Raw genomic sequence first — 12127 nt, 5'->3', positions numbered from 1 at the left:
TCTGCTCTCAACACTGTTATCATTGTGCAAATAATAGAGATGATCAACCGTGATAGTAAAGAACATTTGTCTTATAAAAGTGTCAATAAATCTACAAATGTTTATTTTACTTGAAAGCTGCGAATTATTGTTTGAATAGTGGTTGGTTTACTATGAGGAAGAAATGTTTCCACTCTTTGAATGTAAAATGATGGTATTGTATGTTTTTTTTTAATTTCTTCACTTTATTTATGCAAGTTACTTAGTTTGTTCCCTTTAAACCTCTTTTATTACGTTGCTTACGTAAAGTAAGTTACTAAAAGGATAATGAAAAACCACGAATGGAAATAATAAAATACTTGTTGTTGCGCATCAATGTTATTTGTAAAGTTGGCTCGATATAGATTCTTCTAGAGTCAAAGAAACATGACGTCACTTCCTTAAAACACGCTTGTTTAATACAACATCACGTGATGACTATTTGTAAGTTACCTTTATGAGATAAATAAAATATAAACATTTACACCAGAGTGATTCATGTTTAAAATGAACAAATATAAACTGTCAATATCGAGCCAACATTACTTAAGTATCTAAAGTTATGTTTTGATACTTTCCAATACCATCAATTGATCATTTTACATTCAAAAAGTGGAAACATTTCTTCCTCATAGTAAACCAACAGTTGTCTTATAAATGTGTAAATAGAACATCAACAACTATGATACATTCAGACAATGTTGAGTTTCAAGTATAATAAACATTTGTAGATTTAAGACAAATGTTCTTCATTATCACTGTTGGAATCAATAATAGTTGTTGATCATCTCAATTATAACATGTTGATGAGGAGACGGTAAAAAATGTAAACATTCATCTTTAAAATGTGTTTGAGTGAACGAGTCCAACATCTGTTCCACTCCAACTTCCAGGACCAACTTAAGTATTTAGGTCAGGTAGAACTTTATTGATCCCTCTGGAGGTCTCCTTCGGGAATACGTTTTTTTCCAATACAACAATTATTCATAAAAAATAAGAAGACAACAAGAACAAAGAGAAAGAACAAGATGATGCAATCTAGGTCTAAAGATAAAGAACATGGATCAAAGACTAACATAGAACAGAACATCATTATACTTTAACTCCACTCTTTCAAGGGAAACTTGTTAAAGCAAACTTATCTATTCAAATTTTATTTGAAGAGTTTATAACATTTTGAAGACATAATGAAGGAACAGGAAGTATAAGTGTCAAAATAATATATTTATCATGAGAAGGTTTGACAGTAATTCAATGTCATCTATTTAAGGTTTAAAGTTAGAACATTTTTTATTTTACTTTTGTTTACTTCGTTGATAGTTTTACCTGGGTGTTCACCTCAACAATAAACTGAACTGGTCCATACAATTTCGTCCAGGAACAATTTCCCGAAGGAGACCTCCTGAGGGATCAATACAGTTTTACCTTACCTTACCTTAACTTACATCAACGCCGTGTATAAGAAGGGCCGAAGTCGCCTCCACCTCCTGGGGAGACTGAGGTCCTTCGGAGTGTGCAGACCACTTTTAAGGACCTTCTATGACTCTGTGGTAGATCTGCTCTCCACTACGCTGTGGTCTGCTGGGGAGCAGCAGCAGGACCGGGACAGGAAGAGACTGAACAGGCTGGTCACGAGGCTCTGTCCTGTCGCTCGCTGGACTCGTGGAGGAGGTGGGAGAGAGGAGGAGGTGGAGGAGGTGGGAGAGAGGAGGAGGTGGAGGAGGTGGGAGAGAGGAGGAGGTGGGAGAGAGGAGGAGGTGGAGGAGGTGGGAGAGAGGAGGAGGTGGAGGAGGTGGGAGAGAGGAGGAGGTGGGAGAGAGGAGGAGGTGGAGGAGGTGGGAGAGAGGAGGACACTCTCCAGACTATCCTCCATCAGGGACAACGCTCTCCACCCACTGCACCTGACCGTGGAGGAGCAGCTCCTTCAGTGGCTCAGGCCCCCCAGTGTAGGAGCGTATAGAAGGTCCTTCATCCCAACTGGTGTCAGGATATTTAACTCTACTTTAAATATCCTGATGCTAATCCATAGTGTGTTTTTCTTCTTGTGTGTTTTATTCTATTTTTTTTATTTTATTTTATTTTATTCTATTCTATTTTATTTTGTTAATAGTGTTAAATTTCTAATTTTGTAAATAATTTGTATATTTTTAAGATCGTTTTAATTTTATTTTGTATTATCTCTTTTATTATTCTTTTTTCCTTGCACTTTATTTTTTTAAACTGCACTGTTGTAAAAGTGTGTTTCCCCCTCTGGATGAATAAAGAGTTTCTATTCTATTCTATTCTATTTCACATAAAAAAAACAGCCTTAAATGTGTCCAACAGTTTTTAAATGATGAGAAATAAAAACCTCTGCACACTAAATAGTAACATATTAGTTGATACAGTATTATGTTTTCATTCATAACAGACCTGAGTGTCTAAAGCACATGAACAAAAGAAAACGATGAGACGCGTGTTGTTCAGATGCTTCAGCTGCTCAGAGACACATGTGTGCATCACTCCTGCATTTGTATTAAAAAACCTGCTTGTCACTCCTAGGTGAGCCATGTTTTGGTTATATTTCTGTATATAAATGAACGTTGTATCGAAGCAACCATTTGTTTTTCTCTGTGTGTGAAACTTGTAGAATTGCTTTGTAACTTTTTCTGTTCATGCAGGTTTAATCTTTCTTAACAGTACTTTATATTATACTGTTTAATTTTGTTATGAAAGTGAGTTGAACTTTATACTTTGTTAAATCAAAGACACGCGTGTGTCATCACTCCTGCATTTGTATTAAAAACCCTCGCTTGACACTCCGTAAAGACGGAGAACGAGTCCAACATCTGTTCCACTCCAACTTCCAGGACCAACTTAAGTATTTAGGTTATTTAGAACTTTATTGATCCCTCAGGAGGTCTCCTTCGGGAATTAGTGATTTTCCAATTCCAATAAAACAATTATTCATGACAAATAAAGACAACAAGAACAATGAGAAATAAAGAGAAAGAACAAGATGATGCAATCTAAGTCTAAAGATAAAGAACATGGATCAAAGGATACAAAGATTAACATAGAATAGAACATCATTATACTTTAACTCCACTCCTCAACTCCTGTCTGGTGTGTCTGGTCTCCTACTGTCAGGAACATCTTCAGCCTCCTCTAGAATCTCCGGCCTTCAGGAGACACAAGCTGGTCCAGCCGTCCAAGCAGCTCCAGGAGATGATCTGCTCTGAACACAAGGAGGAGAAGAAGATGTTCTGTCGTTCTGATCAGAAGCTCATCTGTCCTGTCTGTGCTGTGGACCAACACAAAGATCATGACATCGTCTCGGCTGCAGCAGAGAGGAGGGAGAGAGAGAAAGACGTGGATCAGAGTCGAGGAAGGATCCAGCAGAAGATCCGGAAGAGAAAAAATGAAGTGGAGCTGCTCCAGCAGGAGAAGAAATACATCAGAATCACTGCTGATCAAGTAGTGAAGAGCAGTCAGGAAACCCTCCGCCAGATGATCCAGATCCTCCAGAGAACATACTCTGATGTGGAACAGCAGGTCAGATCTCTGCTGGAGACTGAAGCTGCTCGAGTCCGAGGACTTCAGGAGCAGGAGATTTCTGAGCTGAAGAAGAAAGATGCTAAGATGCAGCTCTCACTCTCAGAGGTCAGTGAAGACACGACCTCCTCCATGACCCTTGAGCAAACTCACCGCCGCTTTGAGGAAGTGACAGTAGACCTTCTGAGAGACACGTGGACCAACATCTCACTGATGATCCATCCAGAGAGAGAGCAGTTCCTCACACACTCACAGGACTTCACTCTGGATCCAAACACTGCACAGTCATGGTTGATGTTGTCTGAAGGAAACAAGAAAGTGACAAACATGTGGAAACATCAGCCTCGTCCTGATCATCCAGACAGATTCAATATGTATCCTCAGGTCTTGAGTCAAGAGTCTCTGACTGGACGTTGTTACTGGGAGGTGAAGATAAGAGAAGATAGTGATGTAGCAGTTTCATACAAGAACATCAGCAGATCTGGAAATGAAAGTGGATTTGGATATAATGACAAATCCTGGAGTTTATGTTGTTACAACTCAGGTTGTTCATTTCTACACAACAGCATCAAGACTTCCATCTCCAGAGTCAGACCCTCCACAGTGGGGGTCTACCTGGATCACTCTGCAGGTCTTCTGTCCTTCTACAGCGTCTCTGAGACCATGACTCTCCTCCACACAGTCCAGACCAGGTTCACTGAGCCTCTTCATGCTGGAGTCAGGGTTTGGTCCTCGTGTGAGTTTGTGAAGCTGAAGTAGACGACAGTAAGATCGTGTCTCCAGGAGTGACATCATCACATGAAGCTTCAATGTTTGGATGAAAGTCTCTGAGAACGTTTGTTGTTTGTGCTGCAGTGAAGACACAGTGACGTCATGTGACTCGACTTGATCAGATTCTCTGGGATTTGATTCTCACTCACGATGACGAGTCTTCTTTAAATCTTCTCCACTGAACACGTTCATGATGGATCTGGTGTTTCTCCTTCTCTGACGAGTCAAACCTGTCAATCCTGAGGAGATAACTTTGACCTTTGAACTGATCACGTTCAATCTTGTTGATGACAAATAATAACTTACTTACACAAAAACCTTTGCAGAAAGACATCAACATGTAACAAATATGTTTTATTGTAAATGATGTTCGTCAAACTCTTTTTATTTCTATTTTATTTTCGTTTTGAGTATCAATTACTTTATGTTTCAGACGTTCGGGCTCTGTTTTCTTTTCAATTGACATATTTTGTTACTGTTTAATTCAAAATGTTTAGCATGAAAAATGATTTCTGGTGTTTGTTTTTATCAGTTTATGAATAAACACGAATGAAAATAATGAAATATTTCCTTGTTGTTACGCATCACTGTCGTTTGAGGGCGCTGTGGTTACTACAGGTCTCGGAGCCGCATTTAAATGAGAAGCGAACAAGAAAGTTGTTCATAGAAACACAAACATTGATTTAAGTTGAATACAATGGTTTTTTTTAAACTAATCATTTCAGAAAAATGAAAATTTTTGTTCCCTTTAAATCCTTCAAAGTGTTTCAATACATTATTTAAAAGATCAATTAAACGAGGAAGTTTCAGAGGATTCACAATGAACGTGCGCGCGCATGTGTGCGTGTGAGAATCAAGGAGAAAGTGACAAACATGGAAGAACTTCAGTCTCTTCCTCGTTTTAGTTTAAGTTTTCCTAAAGCATAGACTCCAGTCAACCCTGTGAGAAGTTGCAAGTTCAACTCCCATCCTTGTCTTTATTATTTGAAAGATTAACGTTGAAGTTTCAGCGGATTCTCAATGGACGAGTTATGTTTTCTTAGATCCACCAGAGGGCGCTCTAAGAAGAAGAAATCCCACCCGGATGTCCACCTGCGCCGCCACAGTCACGTGACCAAACTAGCTGATGCTCCAGCTTGAACAACATTGAAGATGAAAACTTCCAGCATGCTCATGACCCTGGCTTACTGGGACATCTGCGGGTGAGAACGTTGACTTTCTACACAACTACAGCAGCTGAGAACCATGTTGTGACTTAAACTCATATTAATGACGAAACTAGCGTTTATTAAAAGTTGTTGAACTTTTATATTCATTAACTTTTGTCCTGAAGTTTGTTTGTAAATCAAACAATAGAACTGAGTCTTTCTCGTTCATGCATGTGTTGAATTAAAGTCACTTTCAGTGAAACTGTAGTCGTTGCTAATGCTAATGCTAATGCTAAGACGAACACCTGACGCTAATGAGGTCAAAGGTCAGAAGCACATTATCCACGCATGTGCAGAAGGTCAAATATTGTAAGGGAGAAGTTTATTCATTATTTAAGGTTTAAAGTTAGAAATATGTTTCAAGGGTTTTACTTTTACGTTTGTTCACTTTATTTATTGCATTTAAATGTTTTTTAATCTGGTCTTAAATGTGTCAAAAAGCTTTTTAAAGGATGAGAAAGAAAAATCACTGTGTACTTGAAAATATGTTCATTTCTCACATTTATTTTTTAAAGATTGAAACAAGATGAATATTGGTTTATAGAGAATGAAATGTTTATTTATAAAAGGCCTGAACAAGGAGCCACATGAACAAAAAAGATTAAGAAGAAATAAATGTTTTAAATGTAGACTTGATATTTGCTGAGGATAAAGATAAGTTTTATAAGAAGTTCAGTATTTGTATCTTGGTGTCGATAGTATGATAATAAGGGACTGATCAGCCTTTTATGAACAACAACGTTATGAAGATGTTTAGAGCAACTAATCGTCTTCTCTGCTACACATAAAGTAGGTTTTGCAAATAAACGTGAATCAAATGATCATATATTACAACAATAAAACTGATGTAAACAAATCCAATAAACTGAATAAGTTTTGTAGCGATCCTGTAATTTGGATCATTTGATCCATTAAACATGACTTGTAACATGTAACATAAGTTAAAGTGTTTAACATTGTTGCGACCTAAACTAAACTTGTGTCATTAAACTCACTGTTTATTGAATTAAAGCAGATTCTAGTGATGACAGGTGTCGTCTAAATCTTCCCTGTTTTTTATTTTGTTTTTATTTTGTTTCAATTAATTAATTTCAATGTAAAGTGAATATTTATTGTCTTATAAATATTTTTATATTATACTTTCGAAATTACTAATACATCGGTCGAATGATTATTATTGTAATACAAAATAATTTGATGTAACAAATATGAGCATTTTTTTTAAATCAATGAAAAGATGTTGAAACTATTGAAATACTTCCTTGTTGTTACGTGTCAATGCCGTTTGAGGGCGCTGTTGTTACTAAAGGCCTCGGAGCATAATTTAAATGAAAAGCGAACAATAAACTCTAGAAACACATGGGCTGTGTCTCAAATCGCATACTAATCTTAGTATGCTAGAAGTTAGTATGCATCAGTTTAGTGTACTTACTAACTAGTACGCAAATTCTCCACAGATAGTATGTCTCAAATCAAACTCTGCTGCTACACACTAACCGGAAATCACATGACGGCTTCTTCTTCTACTTTTATTTAATGATGTTTCAACCAGCTGTAGGAACACTAGCGACACCTGCTGGCAGCACGTTTTGCAAGTTTGGGGGGGAAAAAAAAGAAAAAATATGAGAATCGAAATATTAAGGTAAGGTAAAAGGTAAAACTTTATTGATCCCTCAGGATCGATATTCGCGAGATATTTAAGCTGGTATCAGCACCGAAGAAGTGTCATCCTTCTAATGCTGCTGAAAATGCACCTTTAAGTATATGAATATATATGCATTTATATATGACGTAACTTCCGTTTAAAACGTCATCAAGATGGCGGACGCATACTAAGAATTGAGACGCACTAACACACTAAAAATACTAACTTTTAATTCAATTTCAATTAAATTTTATTTAAAGTGTCTTATCTATATAAATAGAGATTATTATTATTATTATTATTATCATCATAAAAAAAGTTATCTCAAGACACTATACAGTTGAAATAAGACTACAGTTGATTAAGGAAAAATAGATCCAGCAATTCAACAAAGAGCAAGAAGCAAAACACTGTACAGTGAGCTGTACGGTGAACTATGGCGAGGAAAAACTTCCTTTTAGAAGGCAGAAACCTTGAGCGGAACCAGACTCATTGTTGACGGCCTGCCGCTTTGACCGGCTGGGAGGAAGGATGGGGGGGTAGACAGATGGATAAGGAGAGGAGTGAGGGAAATTATAGTGAGAGAAAAAAAAGAGGAGAGTGTAGAAGAGTCCATGGAGGTGCTGGAGAGAACTCGGGATCTGATGACTTGGTGAAGATCCTGGATCAGCAGCAGCTCTGGAGGTGGAGCCCTGGGGCTCCGGGAGAGAAATAAAAAGGTGTTTAAACTGCACAGGTTTTATTACGCTAGTATGCGATTTGAGACACAGCAACAGACTTTGGTTTAAGTTGAACACAAAATGTTTTTGGTCCATATTTTTTGTTTCCCTCGTTTAAGTAAATATCTTGTTTTTTGAGGACAAAACTAGGATAACATGGTAACAGACATATTAAAGTTGTGTTTAGTGTCTTAGAAACATCTGAATGTATTGAGACTTCACTTATTAGATTCTGTTGTTGTTGTTGTTGTTGTTGTGTAAACTGTAGTTTCATTGATTGTTCTTCTCTTTAGTCTCCAGCTGGCTCAGCTCGTCCGCCCCCTGCTGGAGTTCACTGGTACTGGGTACGAAGACAGGAAGTCCAGCTCTTGAGATGATTGTGGAACATATGAGACGGAGATTGAACCTTCAAGGTCGTCATGAGATCCATCGCTTGCTAACACCACCTGTGTGAGTGTCTTCAGTCGTCCATGAACTCTGGTTTGGTCCTAATGTCTCTTCTCTGAACAGGTGGTGAGACTGAAGAGGAGAAGGTGTGCGAGGACATGATGGAGAAGCAGGTGATGGACTTCAGGAACATCTGGGTGAGGATGAGCTTCTGTGACTGTTGTATTTGACCTTTGACCTGTGACGTCCTCTGTTCTCCACCAAAGGAGCATCTGAAGCTGCTGCACCGAGAACCTGAGGAGTCTTCATGCTTTTCTTCAACTTCCTGGGCGACAGGAAGTGGTTGGATGAAGATCAAGTGTTCCTCACTTGATCTTCATCCAACCACTTCCTGTTGGGGAGGAGGGGCCATAGTGGGGTCCGCAGAGGGGGGAGGAGAGACCAATTTTTGATGTCATAGTTTGAGATTTTCCATATGCAAAATAAAAGTATAACCCCTCCTTTTGCTCTCTTGATGTTTCGGGGGAGGACACGGTCCTACTACCCCGGATTCGCGCCCGGTCTGGTTTGCTCCAGCTCCCAGAGTGAAGGGTGGGATTCGAACCCTGAGCTTGTGAGGCTCAGAGAACCGCCAGTCGGTTGATCTCACCACTACACTAGATCACCTTCACAGCAAATATTTTGGTTTTGTTTTATTTAACCTTCACTCTCAGTCAAAATCTGAAGACTAAAAATACAACCAGGCCTTGAACCCAAGACCTTTGGTTGTCTATGCAGGGAGTCTGACCACTAGACTAGATCACCTTCACAGCAAATATTTTGGTTTTGTTTTATTTAACCTTCACTCTTGGTCAAAATCTCAATATTAGAATTACAGGTAGGCCTTGAACCTAAGACCTTTGGTTGTCTATGCAGGGAGCCTGAGCACTACACTAGATCACCTTCACAGCAAATATTTTGGTTTTGTTCTATTTGACCTTCACCCGCAGTCAAAATCTCAAAACTAAGGTAGCAGCTGGGGCTTGAACCCATGACCCCTGGTTGTTCTTGCAGAGAATCCGACCACTAGACTAGATCACCTTCACAGCAAATATTTTGGTTTTGTTTTATTTAACCTTCACTCTCAGTCAAAATCGGAAGACTAAAAATACAACCAGGCCTTGAACCCAAGACCTTTGGTTGTCTATGTAGGGAGTCCGACCACTACACTAGATCACCTTCACACTGATTTTTTTTCGTTTTGTTTAATTTGACCTTTACTCTAAGCCAAAATCTCAAGACTAAATACATAGTTGGGTATTGAACCCAAGACCTCTAGATGTCAATGCAGAGAGTCCGACCACTAGACTAGATCACCTTCACTCTTTATTTTTTGGTTTTGCTCTATTTGACCTTCACTCTCAGTCAAAATCTCAAAACTAAGGTAGCAGTTGGGTCTTGAACCCATGGCCTCTGGTTGTTCATGGAGAGAGTCCAACCACTAGAGTAGATCACCTTCACGCTTTGTTTTTTGTTTTTGTTTTATTTCACGTGACTAAGGAAGGGCCTCCATATATATGTTACTACACTCAAAAACATTAGTTTTTTACATTTCTTTTTGAAATCGGGATTTGAACCATTACCGTTTGGAACAAGGGTTGATTGATCACACCAATACATCAGATCACCTTCACAGCAAATGTTTTGGTTTTGTTTTATTTGACCTTCACTCTTGGTCAAAAATCTCAAGACTTAAAGTAAGACGCTGCACCTTTAACTTCCCTTTCACTTGATCGTTGGTTGATCCAAAGAATGAAAACTTCTGTTTGAAAGATTTTAGCTCAACCTTCGTGGTCCAGTGGTTCAAGTTCTAGTACTTTTTTAAGATTCCTGAGCTCTTATGACCTGGGTTCAAGTCCACTGCTCTCCTTTACCTTCAAAAACACAACTAGGACCTGAGTGACTGTTCTCTCGTGTCCCTGCAGGGGGCGACACAACCTCAACAAGTTTATACATTCATTATTTGTCTTTCTTCGTCTTCTTGTATCTCAGTTGGACAAATGTTTCCATCCAGCTCCAAGTTCACTGCATTTCTGAAGGTTCCTGGTTCTTTATCCAACCTTCCAATTTATTATTTTATCACTTATATCCAAACTAAGGCAAGTAAAAAACAAGAGTCTCAGTTGGAGAAGGTTTGGTGAAATTATAACCCAAGAGAGTAATAGCTCACTCAGATAATCATGTATCAACAAGCAGACCCAGAGGTGTTGGGTTCAAGACCCAGCTTTCTGCTAACATCTTAACTCAAATTCACAAAAGTGAAGGTCAAATAAAACAAAACGAAAATTTTTGGTGTGAAGTTGTTCTAGTGTAGTGGTAGGATTCTTGGCATTGACATCTACAGGTCTTGGGTTCAACACCCAGCAGGTCCTTTTGTCATGAGATTTTAACTGAGATTTATAAAAGTAAAATAAAACAAAACGAAAAATCGATTGTGTGAAGCTGATCTAGTGTAGTGGTTGAACTCTCTGCATAGATATCCAGAGGTATTGGGTTCAACACCCAGAAGTTTCTTTTGTCATGAGATTTTAACTCAGATTTACAAGAATAAAGGTCAAATAAAACAAAACGAAAACATTTGAGTGTGAAGCTGATATAGTGTAGTGGTTGCACTCTCTGCATGGACATCCACAGGTCTTGGGTTCAAGACCCAGCACTTCCTTCAGCTCCAAGATTTTAATTCAGATTTACAAGAGTGAAGGTCAAATAAAACAAAACGAAAATATTTGCTGTGAAGGTGATCTAGTGTAGTGGTGAGATCAACCGACTGGCGGTTCTCTGAGCCTCACAAGCTCAGGGTTCGAATCCCACCCTTCACTCTGGGAGCTGGAGCAAACCAGACCGGGCGCGAATCCGGGGTAGTAGGGCCGTGTCCTCCCCCGAAACATCAAGAGAGCAAAAGGAGGGGTTATACTTTTATTTTGCATATGGAAAAATCTCAAACTATGACATCAAAAATTGGTCTCTCCTCCCCCCTCTGCGGACCCCACTATGGCCCCTCCTCCCCAAACAGGAAGTGGTTTGATGAAGATCAAGTGTACTTCACTTGACCTTCATGGAACCACTTCCTGTCACCCAGGAAGTTGAAGAACAGCGCGAAGACTCCTCAGGTTCTCCATGTAGCTTCAGACGCTCCTGTGGTGCAGAACAGAGGAGGTCACAGGCCAAATATAACAGTCACAGCAGCAGATCCTCACCAAGATGTTCCTGAAGTCCATGACCTGCTTCTCCATCATGTCCTCGCTCACCTTCACCTGTCCAGGAAGGAGACATTAGGACCAAACCAGAGTTGATGTACGACTGAAGACACTCACAGGTGGTGTTAGCGAGCCATGATCTTCAGGTGTGGATCTCATGACCTTCATGTGTGGATCTCATGACCTTCAAGTGTGGATCAGCAACAGAGAAGTTCATCTGATCTCGACTCAATATCTTCGTCGTCAGCAGATCTTGAGGAAGTTCAGCTAAAAGAAGAAAAGTTAGTCGACCTTGAAACTTCGATGTCACATGATCAACGATGGAATAAATGGTTTCAAAGAACATTGAAGGTTGAGAATGATGGAGGAAAATACTTCAGTGTTTGTTATTGTAACAAGTACATGATTCAAAGTATTTTCATCATCACAAGATATTATCAACTTTAACATGTTTCTTACCTTTGATCATATTAATCATCACAGTTCAAACTAACTATTCATAAATATATTCACTTAAACAAGTTCAATCATTTAACCATCATTTCAAAGACGTTGATACTTGAGATGATTTATGTCACAATAATCGTCATACTTTACATCCCTTTATTT

At 38.9% G+C, this 12127-nt stretch overlaps 1 protein-coding gene across 1 annotated transcript; it reads left to right on the top strand.

Moving 5' to 3' along the window:
• The first annotated feature begins 3106 nt into the window (after positions 1 to 3106).
• On the top strand, positions 3107 to 4887 carry LOC148058841 (tripartite motif-containing protein 16-like). The gene has a single exon (XM_087781698.1). It carries the CDS (start codon positions 3226 to 3228, stop codon positions 4309 to 4311), a length of 1086 nt encoding a protein of 361 aa, XP_087637824.1. The 5' UTR covers positions 3107 to 3225; the 3' UTR covers positions 4312 to 4887.
• The last annotated feature ends 7240 nt before the right edge of the window (positions 4888 to 12127 follow it).

Source organism: Callionymus lyra, chromosome 19, assembly GCF_982586985.1.
Source record: "Callionymus lyra chromosome 19, fCalLyr1.hap1.1, whole genome shotgun sequence".
In the NCBI taxonomy this organism is placed as follows: domain Eukaryota; kingdom Metazoa; phylum Chordata; class Actinopteri; order Syngnathiformes; family Callionymidae; genus Callionymus; species Callionymus lyra.
This window is presented reverse-complemented; position numbering and strand designations above follow the sequence as displayed.